This window comes from Danio rerio, chromosome 10, assembly GCF_052040795.2.
Source record: "Danio rerio strain M-AB ecotype USA chromosome 10, GRCz13ab, whole genome shotgun sequence".
Classification (NCBI taxonomy): Eukaryota; Metazoa; Chordata; class Actinopteri; order Cypriniformes; family Danionidae; genus Danio; species Danio rerio.
In genome coordinates, this window is record NC_141030.1 from 1,457,501 (window position 1) to 1,477,500 (window position 20,000).

A 20,000-nucleotide genomic window follows, 5' to 3' on the forward strand; every position below is an offset into this window, starting at 1 on the left:
CTAAATTGGCCATAGTGTATGACTGTATGTGTGATTGAGTGTGTATGGGTGTTTTCCAGTAATGGGTTGCAGCTGGAAGGGTACACTTTGTACAAATTAAGGCTTTAATGCCAAAATAGGGCATAAAAAAGGCATTTTAAAGTGCAACATTGCTTTAAAGAACGACAAATAAAAAATAAATAAATAAAAAACTCAAAACTAAAAAGGCATTTCATTACTCACATATTACATTGAAGTAATGTGCATGCCCGATACCGCTACATATTCAAGAAAGAAGTATATAATAAACAACCAGCATTTATTTCAATGGGGATTGCGTAAAGTATTTCTTTGACAGTTCTTCTTTGAGTGACACATTTAATATGGTCTTAAAACAGGCTAAAGGATGGCATCGGTGTAATTAGGATGCCATCAAGCCAGAAACACCTCTACAATGCTGTCTGTTTAGGTGACTCGCTATAGGTTTCGGAACAGAGATTTTCTTTGCATGTAAATATTCTGTTGGGTTTTTGTAGATGTGCGTCAGTTGATACCAATGCACATACTCTCATGAAAAGGACACAGTATCTGATTCGACATGCTTAAATGATGATGAAAAATGTGGAGCTGTTTTTATTGGTGCATTTCACAAGAGCAGAATCTGACTAAACTTGTCCGTTACTAAGAAACGGGCGGTGCATTGATTTACTGCATCAACACTTGTGGTAGTAAATCATGCGCAATGAGATCTGGGGCCAGCGAGTGTACAGATGAAGAAAAAAAAAAACAAAGACATTGCAAAATGATGCATGAGATACTATTGTTTTGGCAACTTCAATCAGAGATATTTTCATGAAATATTAAAAACACATTCTCAACATATTTTCAGTTTACTGGAAAACCATCGGATCATGCTTTGCAAGAAAATACAAATAACAATCATTTAAAGGGGATCTATTATGTGAAAAACACTTTCATAAGGGGTTAAAACACAGTTGTGTGACATATAACCATGCAGCTTCTATTGGTAAACATTATTAATTGTGTTTGTTATAATCAGACTTGATCAAAACAGTCTGCAGAAACACTTTGATTGACATTCTCCCTTTGTACGTGTCATCAGTGGGTAAAAGCCCCGCCCACTAGTGCCCATCCCTCCCTCATTAGCATAAACAATCAGACACATTCTCACTGTTTACCTAGCACTTTTTATGAACATTTATTATTACTTATTTAGGATATGCATTTCACATTCTGACTCCAATGCCTAATTATTAAACTGACTATAATTAAATGAAATAGTCTTAAGAATAAAATATGATGTGTTCTATTAAAGTGTGTTTGCATTGTGATATTATATTGTCATTCTGCCATTGTGAAATGAGTGATATTAAAATGACATTAATATAATTTATTGCAATATATCTTGATGCTATACATCACAAAAAAAAAATAGAGATTGTGACAGGCCTAATGTACTGATGCACCAAAAAAAAAAAGTGATTTACAGCTTTAATAAATGTTTGGCGTCAAACACCTTTTACCATAAACAACACATTAACGTCAGGCATCAAGGAAAGTGCACAAAAATCTTGCATTAAAAGACTCTTAGCACAGACGTTCACACAATTTCGCCTTTTCCTCCTTTGGAAGCAAAACAGAAAGTGTAAAAGATAACCAACTCCCCTGATAAGCCATTCCTGCCATTGCTCACATTATTTATTGTGTTTTAACAGCCTTGTTAAAATCAGTCCAAATAAACCATCCCGTTCACTACGTCGAGCCAGATCTCTCCCACATCTGAAGGTCAGGGAATCTGAAAGGCCACAGACGAGCAGCTATTCAGAGGAAACCGCAGCGGTTTCAGATCATGAGAGCGTCTCGCCGCACATACACAGCATTCACACGCTCAGAGACAGTTCAGAGCCTCTTTTTTATTATATAAAGATTTAATCGCACTTAAAGGTGTATCACATAGTTTATATTTCAAAAGTGAATAAAATAATTTAAAAATATGATGTTAAAAGGAACTCCGTTCAGTTCAGTTTTACCATTCAGCCGTCTGTCTGTCTGTCTGTCTGTCTGTCTGTCTGTCTATCTATATATCTATCTAAACAAAAATGGCATCCCTTCAGTGTTCAAACTCACTAACTACAGAAGAATCAAGCTTTAAACAGGACAAGTATCTAATTTTTGGGGTTATTTTTGAATGAGATGCTAATGGTCTAATCTGATTCAATGATCTATGCTAAGCTAAGCTAAAAGTGGTCCTGTCAGACCCTGAGATGGACTGAATAGATTCAAAAATGGTTAAAAAATAAATAAATAAATAAATCTAATCTTATCTAAGCGGTTTATCAAACAGTAAAACCCAAACAAAACAGCATCCCTTTAGTGCTCCAGTTGACTCACTCGTTTCATTCACTCCTTTAAGTGGACTAAATTAGTGGACTAATGTAGGGCACAATGGGGGAATAGGGGTGATTTCGGATACAGCATGTCTGTCCAGGGCCCCAAGCATTTGCCTGTTGACAAGCGGCGCCTCTGAGCAAACATTCCTCCAGAGCTCCTAAAATAGAGCGTTTGTGTTTTGTCTAGGAACGAGAGGAAAGGACGTATTAAAATATCATGTTGACAAATTGGCTCTCAGAAGCTTTTAGAAAAAAATCTCCAAATCTCCCGTCTGTTACTAGAAAAGCAGACTCTAACTCATTCCCTGCAGCGCTGAGCTTTCCTTATTAACGGAAACAATCACACACAGAACAAAGGCTCTGGTAGATCCTCAACAACTGTTTTGTCTGGAGGTTTAGTTGATCCACACGCTCCCAAAACCTGCACACGTCTCTCTCCTGTTAACCATTTGGTGATTCTAATGTACAATTCATGCTATTAAAAACATTAACATACCATTAACTACGAGTTTTAACTCATTAAACTACTAATTAGCTGCTTAGTAATAGTAGTGCTGTTACAATACTGGAATTTCTAACTTCGCTACGATAACAAGAAAAACATAATTATACCATTTTCGATACTGCGAGGAAACCTCGATACCATTGATACCAACCAAAAGCAAGACCGTATCATTTTAAATATTCCAATATCGGTACTTACTGCCCAGGTCTCTGTTCTGACAAACTTTTGTACAGTTAATGCTATTAACATATCTATTATATAAAAGTTTAGCTCATTAAACTATTTCATGTCACTAAGGGTGTCACGATCCTCCAAATCCTCAATTCGATTACATTTTCGATTCTAAAAAGTCACGGTTTGATTCGATTTTCGATTTAAAAAATAAAAATTAAACAAAATCATAAACAAATCATACAGTAAATGAATAAAGGTAAGTTACACACATAATTACCACCTGTCAATCACTTTTTCCGCAGGACTCATGAATAGGCAGTGATCTGGGTCCTTATAATGGCGTCGGTAAAAAAAGGAGCTCAACCAACAGGAACCAGCCAACAGTATCTAAGCCAGGTGTTCGCTAAAATTACCAAGCACAATCGTGAAAGACTGAAGCAGTCTACTGACCCGCTGACTGCCTGGACCCGCTGTGTGTGTGTGGACACGTGATGTGCGTTTTCAGCGGTAGTGAGGAAGGAGGGCTGCTCAGTAATGCAAAACACCAGTGTGGATCGTTGTCGTTATAAAATGCCATTTATAAACTAAGACCTATTAGTGTAAACAGGGCCTGAGTGTGCATTTTTCGCGAGCGGATTTGCAACGGGGGCGGGGCAGAGGATCGCGATGCTGGTGTTGTCTACCAGCCCAACCCTAATACATTGCAGAGCTTGCCAACTGTGTTTTTTTTTTCGACAACATGAACGTTGTCAACATAACTCACAAGATATCCAAAATACTTTCACACCGGCGACTTCATTGAAAGAGACGAGGGTTTAAGTACTGTCGATGGGTCTCCTGCGTCGGCAGTTCAACAAAGCGTGTTTTTTTCCGCTTGGCAAGCCAAGCTGACGTGACATGGAAGAGTGGCAGCATCGACGATTCCATTTTTTTAATTCGATAATCGAAATTGAGCAAAAATTTCGATCGATTTTGATTTGACATCCTTACGCCCCATTCACACGGGGCTTCAGCGTCAATGCTTGACGGAAGGCGTGTCTGAAGTTGGGGCTAAAGCGATCATCATAGCAGCGTCAGCCAATGAAATTCAGTCAGAAATAGGCCATTGTCTAGCTGGTGTATTTGCATACAGCGATCTGATTGGCTGACGTTTCCGTCGGCGCTTGAAAAAATGAGCTGGTCCCAACTTCTGCAGCGAGCAACGCCTCTGAAGCGGCGCCAATGGATCCACAATGCAGTTCGGCAATGCCTGACGTCACCCATTCAAAGTGAATAGGAAGCGCTGACGCCCCGTGTGAATGGGGCATTACTTGTCACAATACTGGACCTTCTAACTTCGATATGATACCAAAAAATATTGATGTTTGATACCATTTTTGATACTGCAAGGAAACCACGATACCGTCGATACGAACCAAAAGCAAGACCACGGTTTTTAAATATACCACTATCGATATTTACTGCACACGTCTTGCTCATTTTATTTGAATCCACAATTCACGCTATTAACATATCCATTAACTAAGTCTTTTAGCTGCTTAGTAATAGTAAAGTTGTCACAATACTGGAATTTCTAACTTCGTTGCGATACCAAGAAAAATATCAATATTCGATACCATATTCGATACTTTGAGGAAACCTTTGAGGAAACTCTGTGGTTTTAATGACCACTGAGAGTCAGGACCTCTCATCCAAAAGACGGCGCCCACTGACAGTGTAGTGTCCCCTTCACTTTTACTGGGGCATTAGGACTCACACAGACCACAGGTTGAGCGCCCCCTGCTGGCCTCACCAACACCACTTCCAACAGCAACCTAGTTTTCTCCAGCAGCCCTGCTTAGCTTCAGTGAGTAACCTGTGCCATAAGTACTCATGTACTCATAAGTAGCTCATTCATTCATTCATTTTCTTGTCGGCTTAGTCCCTTTATTAATCCGGGGTCGCCACAGCGGAATGAACCGCCAACTTATCCAGCAAGTTTTTTTTTTTTTTTCACGCAGCGGCAGCCTAACCCTAACTTCCAGCCGCAACCCATCTCTGGGAAACATCCACACACATTTATACACTATGGACAATTTAGCCTACCCAATTCACCTGCATGTCTTAGGACTGTGGGGGAAACCCGAGCACCCGGAGGAAACCCACACGAAGGCAGGGAGAACATGCAAAATCCACACAGAAACGGCAACTGAGCCGAGGTTCGAACCAGCGACCCTGCGACCTTCTTGCTGTGAGGCGACAGCACTACCTACTGTCTTTTAACATGGAGTTAATGCTTAAATTATGAATAAACGATTTACTAATGCTTAGTAAATGATACATAGTGTGCAGTTATTATTAAACTGTCCGTGTTTTGTTAAAGTCTTTCAGATCCTGTTACACTCAATGACCTCCAACAAACTCAAGTCAACTGCAAGTGTTTGCTGAAGCACTTAAAGCCACTTAAACACGTTCACAGCTTCATTCCTTTGAGGACTGAGGTTTGTTTCCACCACAGTAATGCTAGAATGCATTGGGAGTATGTAGAACAGGACTATGTGCTTATTTTAACTCATACCACCTTGAAGTGTGTACTTTTTGCGATTAAAGGGTTCATGCACTTTTGAGTGTGCAATGCGAGTATGCAAGCTTTGGGGCAAACTACTTCCTCATTAATGGACCGTTAGTACAGTATGTTGCTTAGTTACATGCCTGTCAATCATCCTGTCATCATCCACATTCCTTTCATATTCAATGTCCTACCATACAGCGGCAGCTTAATCTGTCTTCCAGGCAGAGAAATCTCCTTAAGTGTTTGCAGAAGTGTGCATTCAGCAGTTAATGTCCAAACACATCTTTAAAAAAAATTATCACAAATGTGCGCTCATATATGTGTGATGTTTTTAAGAAACTCACTAAAGTAATCATATATTTCTCAACTCAAATGAATACCTGTAATACGTTTGCATGCGTCACAACTTAAGCGGAAAGTGCACGGCTAAATGATGCACCTTTTGATTCGGATTAATGTTTGAATGCTGGTTAGGATAAAGAGTATGCAAATTGGGATGCAGTTATGGAGTGTTTTTGTGCCATACACATCTCTCCGAGAGCCAGACTCCGGGACAAAGGCTCTCTGTGGTGTGAGTCCTGGCCCATGACCATGGTAATATCAAAACTTCACCCTCGCTCCAAAAGCAACTCTGGCAGCTGCGCCTCGGCCTCCACCAAAGATGAGATTTCCAGCAGGTCCCCGGATGACTGAGGATCTGTCCTAATGCAGCGAGGCAGGCTGGGGAAGAGAAGGCGTCGCTCCTAGCGGATAAACACTGATGCAGAGTGATGTTTCTGAGGGAATCCAGCCGGCACAGATCAGCACACTCTTTACAGGAGGCCGGATCAACAGATCATCCATTAAACACTTCTGAAAATCAGACACTTTTAACCAGAGTCGCTGTCAGAAGGGAATTCCTTAAGATGCTTAGGAGTTGCGTTACTCGAGTGAACAGTGACTGAGTCTCAACAGCTTTGCCTTTATGCTTCAGATGGGCAATAAATCAAAGACTGAGTCAGTTTATAGAAAGAGATTCAGATACAGAAAAGTGAAATGCTCTACAGTATCACTGTGATATCCCTCAATACTCTGATTATATTTAATGGTTTGTACTTTGTAAGTTAAAGGGGGCCTATTATGCAAAAAACATTTTATAAGGGGGTTTACACACAGTTTTGTGGCAGCAGTGTGTGAATATAACCAGCCTCTATAATGATAAACATTAATACTGTTATTTATAATCTGACTTGATAAAAATAGTCTACAGAATCACTTTGATTGATTCTACGTGTCATCAGAGGGGGAAAGCCCCGCCCACTAGTGACCATCCCTCTCATTAGCATGAACAGCCCTGAGTGAGAAGCAGTCATCTGTCCACTAGAGTTTTGACCTGCTGAAGATAATGTCAGTGATTAAGAGGATCATTTTTTGTATTAGATACTACATATAAAGCAAACCCTTAATCAAGCAAAATACACTAGAATACACCCTGAATATATCAAGCAAAACATCTAGTAAGTGAAGATGAACTGGCAAAGCCTTTATGACATCAGTACGAACCATCAGCATTGCATTGCTATCATCCAGTAAAGTGTGTTTGTGAGTCTGCATCAGGCGTATCATCAGGTCTCGACACATCCAGGGTGCGGCTCAGGAGATCTGTACGGCCAGAGCTCAATACAGAGTGATGAAAGAGGGAAATATTACTGCTAGGCCTCCACAATACTGGGAAAACATGTGATATTGTTGTTGAGTATTGTGGTATTGGTGTAACATTTCCCAGGCAAAATGCTCATTTTATTAACTCTCTTTTTAAATTATTAATTTAAAGCATTTACTTATGTAATGATATTAAAATTAAGATTTTCAGACTAAAAAAAGAACTGAAGGTGCAAACATTTAGTCTATAAAACACTACGAGTGAGTGAAAACCTCAGCAGATATCCTGACTCTGATTGGCTGTTGTCATTTTCCTCTCTGGTCTCGACTCCACCCATTAGAGTTTTCTATCAGCTCTGGGTTCAACTTTGAGCCTCTCCAGCCAATAGCTGAACAGCAGCTACTGGGGAGGCGGGGCTAAAGATAGCAAGGCCCCATCTTTCATTCATTTTCCTTCGGCTTAGTCCTTTTACCTTATCAGAGGTTGCCACAGTGGAATGAACCATCAACTTATCCAGTTTTATGCAGCCGATAACCAATGTTTTTTGACCAACAGCTTTAGTCTTAGTTTACTGAAATACCCTTGTGATGCACACGTCCTGCACTCATGTGGATGCCAGCTAAGAAACCTGCATTCGCGGAAATCAAGATTCATGTTGAAGAAGCTCCAGGAATGATCCAGATGGCCTGAGTTTAAGCAGAACTGATGGGTGAGGCTTTCTTGGCAAAAAAGATATCCGGCAACCAAACGCATTAACTGTGTGTGGGTCTTGTTTGGACTGTATCTGTACTTCCTCGAACAGATGCATGTTTTTTCCGTTGGTAATGTCTAATCCTTTGGTAATGTGACCTCTAAGAGCTAAATTAAAAGCAACATCCTCGAATGATATTTTCAAAATTTATGTCAACATGTAACAGCGGCCGCAGCTGCCATCACGCGATGCTTTTGAGAAAATAAAATAAAAATGATAGGCCAGGACTTGATTTACTTATTTTTTTCAGCGGAGATTGAGAAGATCAGAACGTTGGTAGACCTAAAGAAGAGTTCGCCAATAGACAGAAATATTAAACGAGATGTCAAAAGCTGCGGATTTTTTTTATTTTATTTAAATAAAGAAAACATATTTTATATATATCATATTATATTAACACATATAGGTAATGTAGCATCTTTCTCTGTTTTTGTCAAAGTTATTTTTGATTAAATCTATTCGCATTCAATACATTAAAACACTGCTGAAAATATGAATCCAGGCACTGCTCGCTCAGGATGGTAATAAGAGATAAAGTACAGAAGACAGGAAAGCCAAGAGATAAAGACAGGAAAAGGAAAGGCAACTGCTCTGATAGCAAACCACGAGCAGCAGAACACAGGCCTCTTACACTTTTCAGGTCCATTTTCAAAGCTTTTCCAGCATTTTACATGTGTGGCAAATTGCATTTACATACTTCCTCACATTATCCAGGATGATGATTATTGCTTATTAATGAAATTATTATTTTATTGTATAGTATAGTATAGTATAGTATAGTATGAGATTGTGTAATGTTGTATAATAAAGCATGGGGGAGTATTTTATAGTATAGTGTAATATTATATAGTATAGCTGGAATGGTAAAGTATAATTGTATAGTGTGATATGGTATACAAGTATAGTACAGTACAGTTCAGTACAGTACAGTACAGAACTATATAGTGTAGTATGGTATGGTATAGTATGGTATGGTAGCAATATTACATAAGTTAGTACAGTGTACTGTATAGTATGGTATAACATGGTGTAATATTATTTAAGCTAGTATAGTATGGTATAGTATAGTGTAGTATAGTATAACATGTTAATATTTTATAGAATAGTATAGCGTGGTATTATAGTATATATAGTATAGTATAGTATAGAATTGAATAGTATGTCATGATATGGTATGATATGGTATGGTATAGTACAGTATAGTAAAGTATAGTTGGTATGGTATGGCATTGTATTGTATAGTTTAGCTATTTGTATAGTTGTTGTAGTATAGTTTAGCACGGAATTGTGTAATATATAGTATAGTGTATATAGCATAGTATAGTAAGGCTTATTAATATACAAGTAGTATAGTGTAATATGGTATGGTATAGTACAGTGTGGTGTAATATTGTGCAAGTTAGTATAGTATAGTATAGTATAGTATAGTATAGTATAGTATAGTATAGTATAGTATAGTATAGCATTTAAATGAATCAAATGTATGGCATGCACTCTCATTAATGTCATATTCCTGCATCTTAAATGGGTCATCTTTCATTTTAAATTTATTTTAATTTTAATTTTAAATGGCACAGATTTAATTAAAAAAAACAGACGTACAGACTTAAATACTTTCATTTTGTGCCAAAGCAAATAGATTTACTTAATTTACTTAAATAGTTATTCATCATTATCCCTCATTTAGTAAAATAAACTATTCTAAAAAGCCTGGAAGCCCTTTTCTAACTTTGAAAACAGCAGATGAAAATTCCAGTGTTTTCTAGGACTTCCAGCACTTATATAAACCCTGTATATAAAAAGGTGGATATGGCACAGCAGTGGCATGTGCTAGACAACATGCAGAGAATCACCAGCTTAAAACAGTAACAGCATGTCTCACACCTATAGGGTTAAGTAGAGTCTGCGTGACACTCACTTTGGAGATGGTTAGCGGCATGCTGAAGTCCTTGCCGCCCTGAAGTCTGAAGCCCCACGGGGAAGGTCCGATCAGGGACACGCTGTAGCTGCTGCTCATGGTGAATACTGCCAACGTCCAATTCACTGCCTGACAAACACAGCAAAGACACGCATTAAAAAGAGCACAGAGCAGTCAGACAAAACACAGTCTACTGGGGGCTGATCCAGAAATCAGAGTATGTGACATTAGGGCTGGGCGGTAAACAGCTGAAGTCAAAATTATTCACCCTCCTGTGAATTTCTTTTTAATATATTTTACAAATGATGTTGAACAGATTCAGGAAATTTTCACAGTATTTCCTCTAATATTTGTTCTTCTGGAGAAAGTCTGATTTGTTTTATTTCGGCTATAATAAAAGCAGTTTTAATCCATTTTAAGCTCAATGTTATTAGCCCCTTTAGGCAATACCTGTTTTGGATTGTCTCCAGAACAAACCACTGTTATACAATGACTTGCCTAATTACCCTAGTGAAGCCTTTACATGTCACTTTAAGCTGAACACTAGTGTCTTGAAGAATATCTAGTCTAATATTATGTGCTGTCATCATGGCAAAGAGAAAATAAATCAGCTATTAGAAATGAGTTATTAAAACTATTATGATTAGAAATGTTCTAATCCTTTAACAGAAGGCTAATAATTATATTTTTAACTGTAAATCCATACCGCAGAACGAAATGTGTAACAAAACATTAATTTTATTCTGTGTGTACTGCAAAATGTAAATAAGTGGGTGTGGCCAACTCACAGTGGGCATGTGTAAAGCTGAGAAAGGCACTGCAGAATGAACTGCCAACTTATCCAGCATACATTTTACACAGCTGATGCCCTTCCAGCTGCAACCCAGTACTGGGAAACACCCATACACACTCATTCACACAAAGACATTGTTTTGTGTTAATAAATTCCAATTTTAATAAATAAAAGTTTAGTTAATAAATTCCCCTATAGCGCATGTGTTTGGACTTGAACCGGAGCACCCGAAACCCACGCCAACACGGGGAGAACATGCAAACTCCACACAGAAACACCAACTGACAGAGACTGAACTCGAACCATGATGTAACGTTGCCGTTAGTGGTAAGGCAGTGAAAACTTTGCATTGCAGTAAATGCACTTTTGAAAGATACTTTCACTCAGCCAGATTGCCTGCGTTTACACTTATACAAGAAAACAACTTGAGTTTGTTGCAGCGGGCTTTGTGCACTCGAGAACCGCAACCCATTTTGTTCACTCTGCAAGCTTACGAACTGAGTGTGCGCGCAAGTCTGTGTCGCAAGCTATGTGTGTGCGCTTAGCGAGAGCCTCCGCTGAGTGCACAAGCACAGCCGAGAACTGTAAAGGCTTTTATACTTGACGCTCTCGCCGGAAACACAAGCATTTCCAACACAATCTCACGGCAATTCGAAACTTTTTCATTTAGTGGCTAATTCGTATGAATTCGTACGATCTAATTCGTACAGTTTAGTACGATTTGCTTATCCCCCAATGACGGTTGGGGTTAGGGGTGGGGTCAGGTGCCACGCCTCCTTTTAAAAATCGTACCATTTCGTACGACTGAACTCGTACGAATTCGTTCGAATTAGCCACTAAACTGGCAAAACGTAAAATACTTATGTTTTCTCGTGAGATCAGGCTGGCATTTCCCATGTGAGATTGTCCACTGTGCAGACGAATATTAAATATTGCAAATTAGAAAAGGTTGGTCAGTTAAATGACGCTACTGTAAGTAATGTTTATTCAGCAATAATTCTCCAGTACTGATAGCAGAACCGTTAAAGTCAGAGCTTATCGATACTTCAGTCTTTTATGATGTAGCACCGATACCGATAAAGTACCGAATTTTGGTACCCATCCCTAGTTTCTGTATTGGCTTTTAAACAGAGACGCGCAAATGAGAGCAGGAGCACTCTGGTCAGTTTTAAAGTGTAAAATTACTCTTCATTTGTGGCTAATATACTTTCCAAGTACATAAAATATCATTTGTAAATGTAACTTGATGCTGACAGACACCAAAATAAAGCCACATTTGGACACGACTGTCGGAATACGGCCCCTTGTGGCAGCCAAACAGTGTTTTCAGTGTTGTCGTGCACCACGGGGGAGAAGGTGATTCTCAACGGTGTCCGAAATAAAGGACTGCAAAAGCAAGAGCCTTTATTCTCTGTGCGTTTACATGGTTTAATGGATGCATGAATACTAGAAACTCATAGACCGCTAAAATATTGGAGGGAATGTGGAGACAACATTTAAAATATATATATATTTATTACTTTCTTACTTACATTTATGAACAGAAAAGTTTTTTCTTTAATATAGACTTTTTATAATTCAAAAAAATAACCAAATATTTCTCATCTCGCGCGCACGGACCTGCTTGGATAACACTGGAATACATCATATCCGGTCGGCAGGGCGCATACGGTCTAGTCGCAGGAGTTCAAATATTTCAACGGATCCGCAGCTCAATTCGGATCTGAATTTTCCGCGTACGGAGATGATCGGAACTCAACGCAGCTCCCGGACTGCTCTCCATTGGAAATGAATGACTTCCGGTCTGTCGCTTGTCGTGTGCAGTGGAAAGGCGGCTTAAGAGTTCTCATCTTTGGCCCATATAAATGAGTACAGATGCATCCGCATAACAGAGTGATCTGGAAAACACTGTCTAAATGCATCCAAGAACAAGTTGGTTCATAGTCTAAACTTATCTCGCAAGATAAAACAAAAGAGCAATCTCTATTTATATAGACACGACAGAAGGGGGCCGATCTCCATGTGCACAGGAAAGTATTTTAAGAGCTTATGGGTGAGCGAAACAGTTGTTGTGGAGGTAAAACCCTGGTAAAATCCAGCACAAGCCAAACAGAAAGATTCCAGAGGAAGGGATTAGACAGCGGGGGTCTCGTTCAGGAATGTCCCACAGCTTTTAAAGTGGCAGCGTTCACCTGCTCTTTTCTCTCTCAGCACATCAGTGTGTGTTATTAATTGAGGACATGCACGAAGAACGACCGCTGACACTTAAAATACAGCAACAAATCCTGAGAAAGGATACTCAAATTCTGGATTTTCCATGCTCTGTTTACATTTGATGAATGGAAAGAAGATGGAGTGATGGCTGATTACCTTTTTATGAGTATTAATATGACAAGTATATGTATATATATATATATATATATATATATATATATATATATATATATATATACATATCCTCTTAAGCAAGCCAGTGGTCTTGTTTAGTTGACTCAAAAAAATATTCGGTGCTATGCTGTCCATACAAGGCAGTTGTTGAATAAACTAAATTGGACGTATTGTATGAATGTGTGTGTGAATGAGAGTGTATGGGTGTTTCCCAGTATTGGGTTGCCACTGGAAGAGCATCCGCTGCGTAAAACATATGCTGAAACAGTTGGCGGTTCATTCCGCTGTTGCGACCCCTGATGACTGAGGGCCCTATCATACACCCGGCGCAGTGTGGCGCAAGGCGTGACGCAGTAGTCTTTTGGCAGTTTAAGCTTGGCACAAGAGTGGTTTTGAGGCGTTGCGCTGCGCTGTTTAAATAGCAAATGCATTAGCGCTCATTTGTGCGCCCATAGGTGTTCTGGTCTAAAAAGGAAGGTGTTCTGAGGCGGACCGCTGGCGCGTTGCTATTTTGAGAAACTATAATAGATTTTTCATTAGACCAAAACAAACCCGGTCTAAACTCCAGCGCAGAGTTGCGCCTCGCTTACACACTGCTTAATATGCACAAGAGAGCAATAGACAAATATCTTTACATATGAAAAAATGTAAATATTAAGGATATATATATAGGATATAATAAGAATAGATATAGAATATAAATATAAAGGATTAAAATATTACAAAACATATTATTTTCTAGCCTACATAAATATGAAAAACCACTGCTTTTATGTCTTCTTCATCTCGGGAGGCTTTTTCAGTTCATTCATAACAATTTGCTTTTGTATAATGTTATTATTATTAGCAGTGTTATTTATTATATCCATATATATATTTGTTTTATATAAAACAAGCTTAGATTTGCCCACCTGTCAGGTTTTAGACCATATGGGGTACAGCATGTGTTTTAGGATATAACTCAGGTTTTTGAGCTCATTTTGCTATTATTATTTATTTATTCGTTTGCTGGAAATTAGAACTGAATTTAGAAACAGTTTTGAAACTAATTTTTGCGCTTAACAAACAAAAGTAATTATTTATAGGCTAATTGTTGTCTGTGCATAAAGGTTTCCCTATTCAAGAGCGAAAGTGAAAGTGATCTATTATCTCTCATTCTCGCGCAGTAGATGCTCTGTTTAACAGTTTTCTGTAAACTGTGAACCGTTTGATTGTGAAATGCTCATTTTTTCCACTTAGACTTACTTTGCGTCCTGTAAATAGCGAATGCGCTCTTGGTGTGACGCAGCTGGCTCTTAAAGGGAATGGGAGATGAGACTCTAATTGGTTTATTCTCAAAACACACCTATAACTCATTAAGAAAATAAACTCAACCCTTTTAGACCATGCGCCTTGGCGCAAGGCAGATTTGCCGTCCTTAAATTAGCAAAAATGCATCCGGACACGCCCTGAAAGCGTTTGCGCCCTGCGTTTTGTGCTCTGCGCATGGACCGTCAAAATAGAGCCCTGAATCTCAGTCGTGTGAAAGAGAGAGCTTGGGCCTCATCAGATCAGAGCTGTGAGCATCATGTTTGTTATCTGGATGAGTATTGAATGAGTAAGTGAAGCTGATGCAATGCTCTTTCCACAGCAAGCGTTACGGGTGCGGTTTTACAGAACAACATGTATTGAGAACATCCTGAATGCAGCCAATGAATCGCTTTTCCTCGCCTGAAGACATGAGGCCTGTGTGTGTGTCATGCTTTCTAACGGGTAGATTTACTCATCTTATCTAATCTAGATAAACAATGCTGTCGTTATTCAGACACAGTTAGAATAATAAGGGTGCAGCTTCATTATAGTCTCAGGAAACTGGACTTTCCTGATTTTTGTTCATATCTATTAGCTCTTAAAGGCATCGATATTGAACAATACTTCAAAAAGTCAACTTTAAAGGGATCGTTCACCAAAAAAATTGAATACTGGAATTATTTACTCACCATTTACTTGTTTTAAGTTTCTTTCTTCTGTTGAACACAAAATAAGATATTTAGCTGAAAACCTGTAACCATTGACTTCCATAGTATTTGCATTTCCTACTATGGAAGTCAATGGTTACAGGTTTTCTGCTTTTTTTCAGAATATCTTTCTTTGTGTTTAACAGAAGAAAGACACTGGTTTGGAACCACTTACGAGTAAATATTTAGTAAGTTTTCATTTTTTGGTGACCTGTCCCTTTAAGTGGATCAAACAAGCTCCAAAGGCCACACCCTGTTTTCATTTGAGGCCTGTTACACAAAATGAAGGTCGCAAATTACGTTTAGGGTTGACAAAACAGAACAAGTTTGACCTAGTTAGGACTGGTTTAAGTGGTTTCACAATGTTTGATATTAATATTCTTTGTTGACTCAAGAGTTTAATCCAGAATTTGTGATTAACTCTTGACCACATGCAGCTGACAGTGTGACGTGTGCAGCAAAACGCCAATCACAGGACACGCGCGCGCAGCAAACAGCCAATTACATGACACAGCAGTCAGCAAACAGCCAATCACACGACACACGAGAGTAGCAAACGACCAATCACGACATATGAAAGCAGCAAACAGCCAATCGCACGATACAGGAGTGCAGCAAACAGCCAATCACACGACACACGAGAGTAGCAAACGACCAATCAAGACACATGAAAGCAGCAAACAGCCAATCACATGACACAGTAGGACAGCAAACAGCCAATCACACGATACAGGAGTGCAGCAAACAGCCAATCACACGACACACGAGAGTAGCAAACGACCAATCAAGACACATGAAAGCAGCAAACAGCCAATCACATGACACAGTAGGACAGCAAACAGCCAATCACACGATACAGGAGTGCAGCAAACAGCCAATCACACGACACAGGAGTGCAGCAAACAGCCAATCACACGACACACGAGAGTAGCAAATGACCAATCAAGACACATGAAAGCAGCAAACAGCCAATCACATGACACAGTAGGGCAGCATCAGCCAATCACACGACACAGTAGGGCAGCAAACAGCCAATCACACGACACAGTAGGGCAGCAAATAGCCAATCACACGACACACCAGAGTAGCAAACGACCAAACACCACACATGAAAGCAGCAAACTATGGAATCAGATAAGTCTCAAAAGAAATTCAGGCAAAAGACACAATGTACACATGCGTAGCCAAATTCACGTGCGTAAAATATTTATCTATATTCACAAAAAAATTTCACGTGCACAAAATAAAAATACATTTTCATAAAATACGTTTCACAAATGCAAAACACCATTTGCAAATGTATAAGAGTGTGCAAAAAGTTCTGAATGTTTAAAACTTGCGAGTTCATCCTGAATGACAATGTGCAAATCCTCTTTCACGCACGTGCATTTGGTTTTATGCACGGGAATTTGGCTACGCATGTGTACATCGTGTCTTTTGCGTGAATTATTATTGAGTCTAATCTGTCTCCATAGCAAACAGCCAATCACACCGCTTGTGTACCCCTTTAGTGGCTGCAGATCGCTGGTAAACACGCATATCGCAACAGACTACAAATCTGCCATTACATGGACTACAAGTTCCAGTCATGCACCGCTCAAACACACCTGTTCCGAGTTCTAGTGATGTTACACACACAGACACAGCTGAAGCTCATACATTCATTACCCAGACTATAGAGAGAGCACTCACACACATGTCTTGGCTGAGACTTGTTATACTGATTGTGAACATAACAACGTGTTTTCCTTGCCTTCTCTTCCATGTTTGAACCAGCTGATGCCCTTCCAGCCGCAACCAAGTACTGGGAAACACTCATTCACACGCACTCATACACTACGGCCAATTTAGTTCATCAGTTCCCCTATAGCGCATGTGTTGGGACTGTGGGGGAAACCGGAGCACCCGGAGGAAACCCACACCAACACGGGGAGAACATGCAAACTCTACACAGAAATGCCAACTGGCCCAGCTGGGACTCGAACCAGTGACCTTCTTGCTGTGAGGCCATAGTTCTAACCACTGAGCCACCCCAAATCCTGAAAATAAATAAATAAATTTTGAAAAACCCATTCCAGGTTTGTTGTTCGTGCTTGTAGGTCGGCACTAAGTTTAAGCTCTTAAAAAGAGGAAATGAGCACGTTGTGTAGAGTCTGTCCCATAACGCCTCTGAAATGGATGGCTTAATATGTCTGTCACCATATGAGCTAAACCTGTGTGAACACCAACATGTTATTCCACTGAACTGTCAGTCACGGCGGGTTTTCTCATGGTGTGAACGGCGCCAGGCTGCTCGGTGACGGGTATGATAGGATGCCAAAGGCAAGCCCTGGAAAAAGGACAGCTGCCCAATAATAACACAGCATTATTTAGAAGTAAAGTAACTGTACATTTCAGGGTGCCAACACTCTTCAATAATAAACCTTTATGCTAATTTAAAGAATGTTTAAGAATCTAAAAAGCTTTTTGTCTATTTACAACCACCATTTTCTATAGCATAGTATACAATAAAGGGACATTGTCACAATGAAGGGATGTTGAGATGCTTTGTTTACTCATATTCTTCCAAATGCAGCCAGAGCTCAATGGAAATATATGCATTAACCTACACTTTATTAAGTATACCTTACTAGTACCGGGTTGGAACCCTTTTGCCTTCAGAACTGCCTTAATCCTTTATGGCATAGATTCAACCATATTCCATAATGACATGATAGCATCACACAGTTGCTGCAGATTTGTCCATAATGCCAATCTCCTGTTCCACCACATCCCAAAAGTGCTCTATTGGATTGAGATCTGGTGACTGTGGAGGCCATTTGAGTGCAGTGAACTCATGGTCATGTTCAAGAAACAAGTCTGAGATGATTCAGGCTTTATGACATGCTGCGTTATCCTGCTGGAAGTAGCCATCAGAAGATGGAGACACTGTGCTCATAAAGGGATGGACATGGTCAGCAGCAATACTCAGGTAGGCTGTGGCGTTGATGCTCAATTGGTACTAATGGACCCAAAGAAAATCTCCCCCACACTATTACACCCCCACCACCAGCCTGAACCACTAATACAAGGCAGGATGATCCATGCTTTCATGTTGTTAAGGCCAAATTCTGATCACAATTAGGATCAAAATAGTCAGAAATACTGTATTTTATGTTGTAATAGGCTTGATTGAATTAAATTATTATTAAAACAAGTATTTGCACATCACTTCACCTAAAATGCATTAGTTCTTTTTGTTTATTTTGTAGATAACTGACCAAAAATGTAATTAAAATCAAGATACAAATGAACCCGTAGGTCTCAAACTGGATTCCTCGAGGGCCGCAGCTCTGCAGTTTTGCTCCAACAAAAATCAAAAACAGCTGATCCAAATAATCAAGGTGTTCAAGACTACTAGAGACTATTAAGCAGGTGTGAGTTGGAGCTAAATCATGCAGAGCTGCAGGCCTCCAGCAATTGAGTTTAAGACCATTGAATTATACCAAATGTAATTCGTTACAAAAAGATCAAATTAGGCAATATGAAGTGGTCAAAACATTTATTAAAAATTAAAATATTTTAAATGTTTTCTGTTGTTTTTTGGGGTATTTTATGTATTTTTTTTGTCTTATCAGGTAAGAATCCAAAGTAATTCAAAATGTTGTGAGTCGTTCTTTTTTAAAGAGATTATGGTTGTTGTAGCTACTACAGTAAATTATATTGACAGGAACAGAAATGAACTGATTCAGATGTGCATTCGAACTGAAGCTTTAGAAAACAATAAGCTACTATAAAGGTGTGAATTTTACAGTTTTGCAACCTTAAAGGCCTCCACACACTATTCAAATAAAATGGTTTATTGTTGCACAAACGTGTGAGCATTTAAGGGTGCTTTCACACCTACACTTTTGTTTTTTGAACGTGTCTCGATTGCCCAGTTAGCGCGGTTCGTTTGGCATATGTGAACAGGGCAATCGCGTTCTGTTCCGCGCCAAAGTAATCGCTCCGAGATGGCTTGAATGAGGTGGTATCGGCTCGATTGAAACGAACCCTGGAGCGGTTCGATTGCAGTGAGAAAGCGATCCGATCCGAGCGCGGTTATATCACAGTGTTTATGGATATGTAATAGGCTTACGGCTATATGAAGAGAGAATTATGAGTAGGGCGGGAAGTTTCGCGAGTCTCCGGATGCCCGCAAACGAGTGATGATCTCCCGGTAATCTCGCGTCTCCCTCCCGGTCCTCAAATAGGCATCGTCGCGCACCTTTCTCACCCCTACCCACCGCATCTCTCCTCAGACACGTCGCGCACCCTGTCAATCACCACCAAACCACCATCTCTCCTGACAGCTGAGCGGGACGCTGCAAAATAAACCCTGACACTCTGACCAATGTGAGGAGAGTTTACTCACACGTGACTTGTTTTAGCTCTTTTGGTCCGATTAGAAACTTTGCAGTGTGAAAGCGAACCGCTCCAAGAGCAAAGAGCAACAATGTAACATTTGTAATCTCTGTTTCAGAACAACTGAATTGATTCACAGGTGTAAACGCACCCTAAGTGACTTTTCTACATGCAACATTAAGTATTTAATAGACAGACCATTAATGACGATACTACGGTTTAAAAACTACAGTGGCACCGGCAGTATTTTGGAGCGATAGTATCACGATGTTACCATAGTACCGATTAACCATGCAACCCTACAAGGGACATCAGAGACTACTTTACATCTTGAAAAAGGGGCATATACTGTAGTTCTCCTTTAAGACTGAATAAAAGCTGAAAATTCATGACCAGCAATGAGCTGTCCAATGAATGTCCAGTTTTAGGTTTGTTCAGACGTCTTTGGTCAGTGCTGAATTTATATTTCAGTCAAACCACACTCGAGTTCATCTGGAAAGGACAGAAA

The 20,000-nt window shown here is 39.5% G+C and overlaps 1 protein-coding gene across 6 annotated transcripts in view; it reads right to left on the reverse strand.

Annotated features, from left to right (window-relative positions):
• The window catches only part of pdlim5b (PDZ and LIM domain 5b), a 90,285-nt gene that overhangs the window by 61,168 nt on the left and 9,117 nt on the right, over nucleotides 1–20,000 (reverse strand). For all 6 annotated transcript variants that reach the window (XR_015500271.1, XM_087269004.1, XM_087269003.1 and 3 more), the window contains 1 exon segment: nucleotides 9,932–10,060. Coding sequence is in view for 5 of the 6 variants with exons in the window: in XM_087269004.1 (XP_087125130.1) it covers nucleotides 9,932–10,030 (99 nt within the window). In the remaining variant the exon portion in view is untranslated.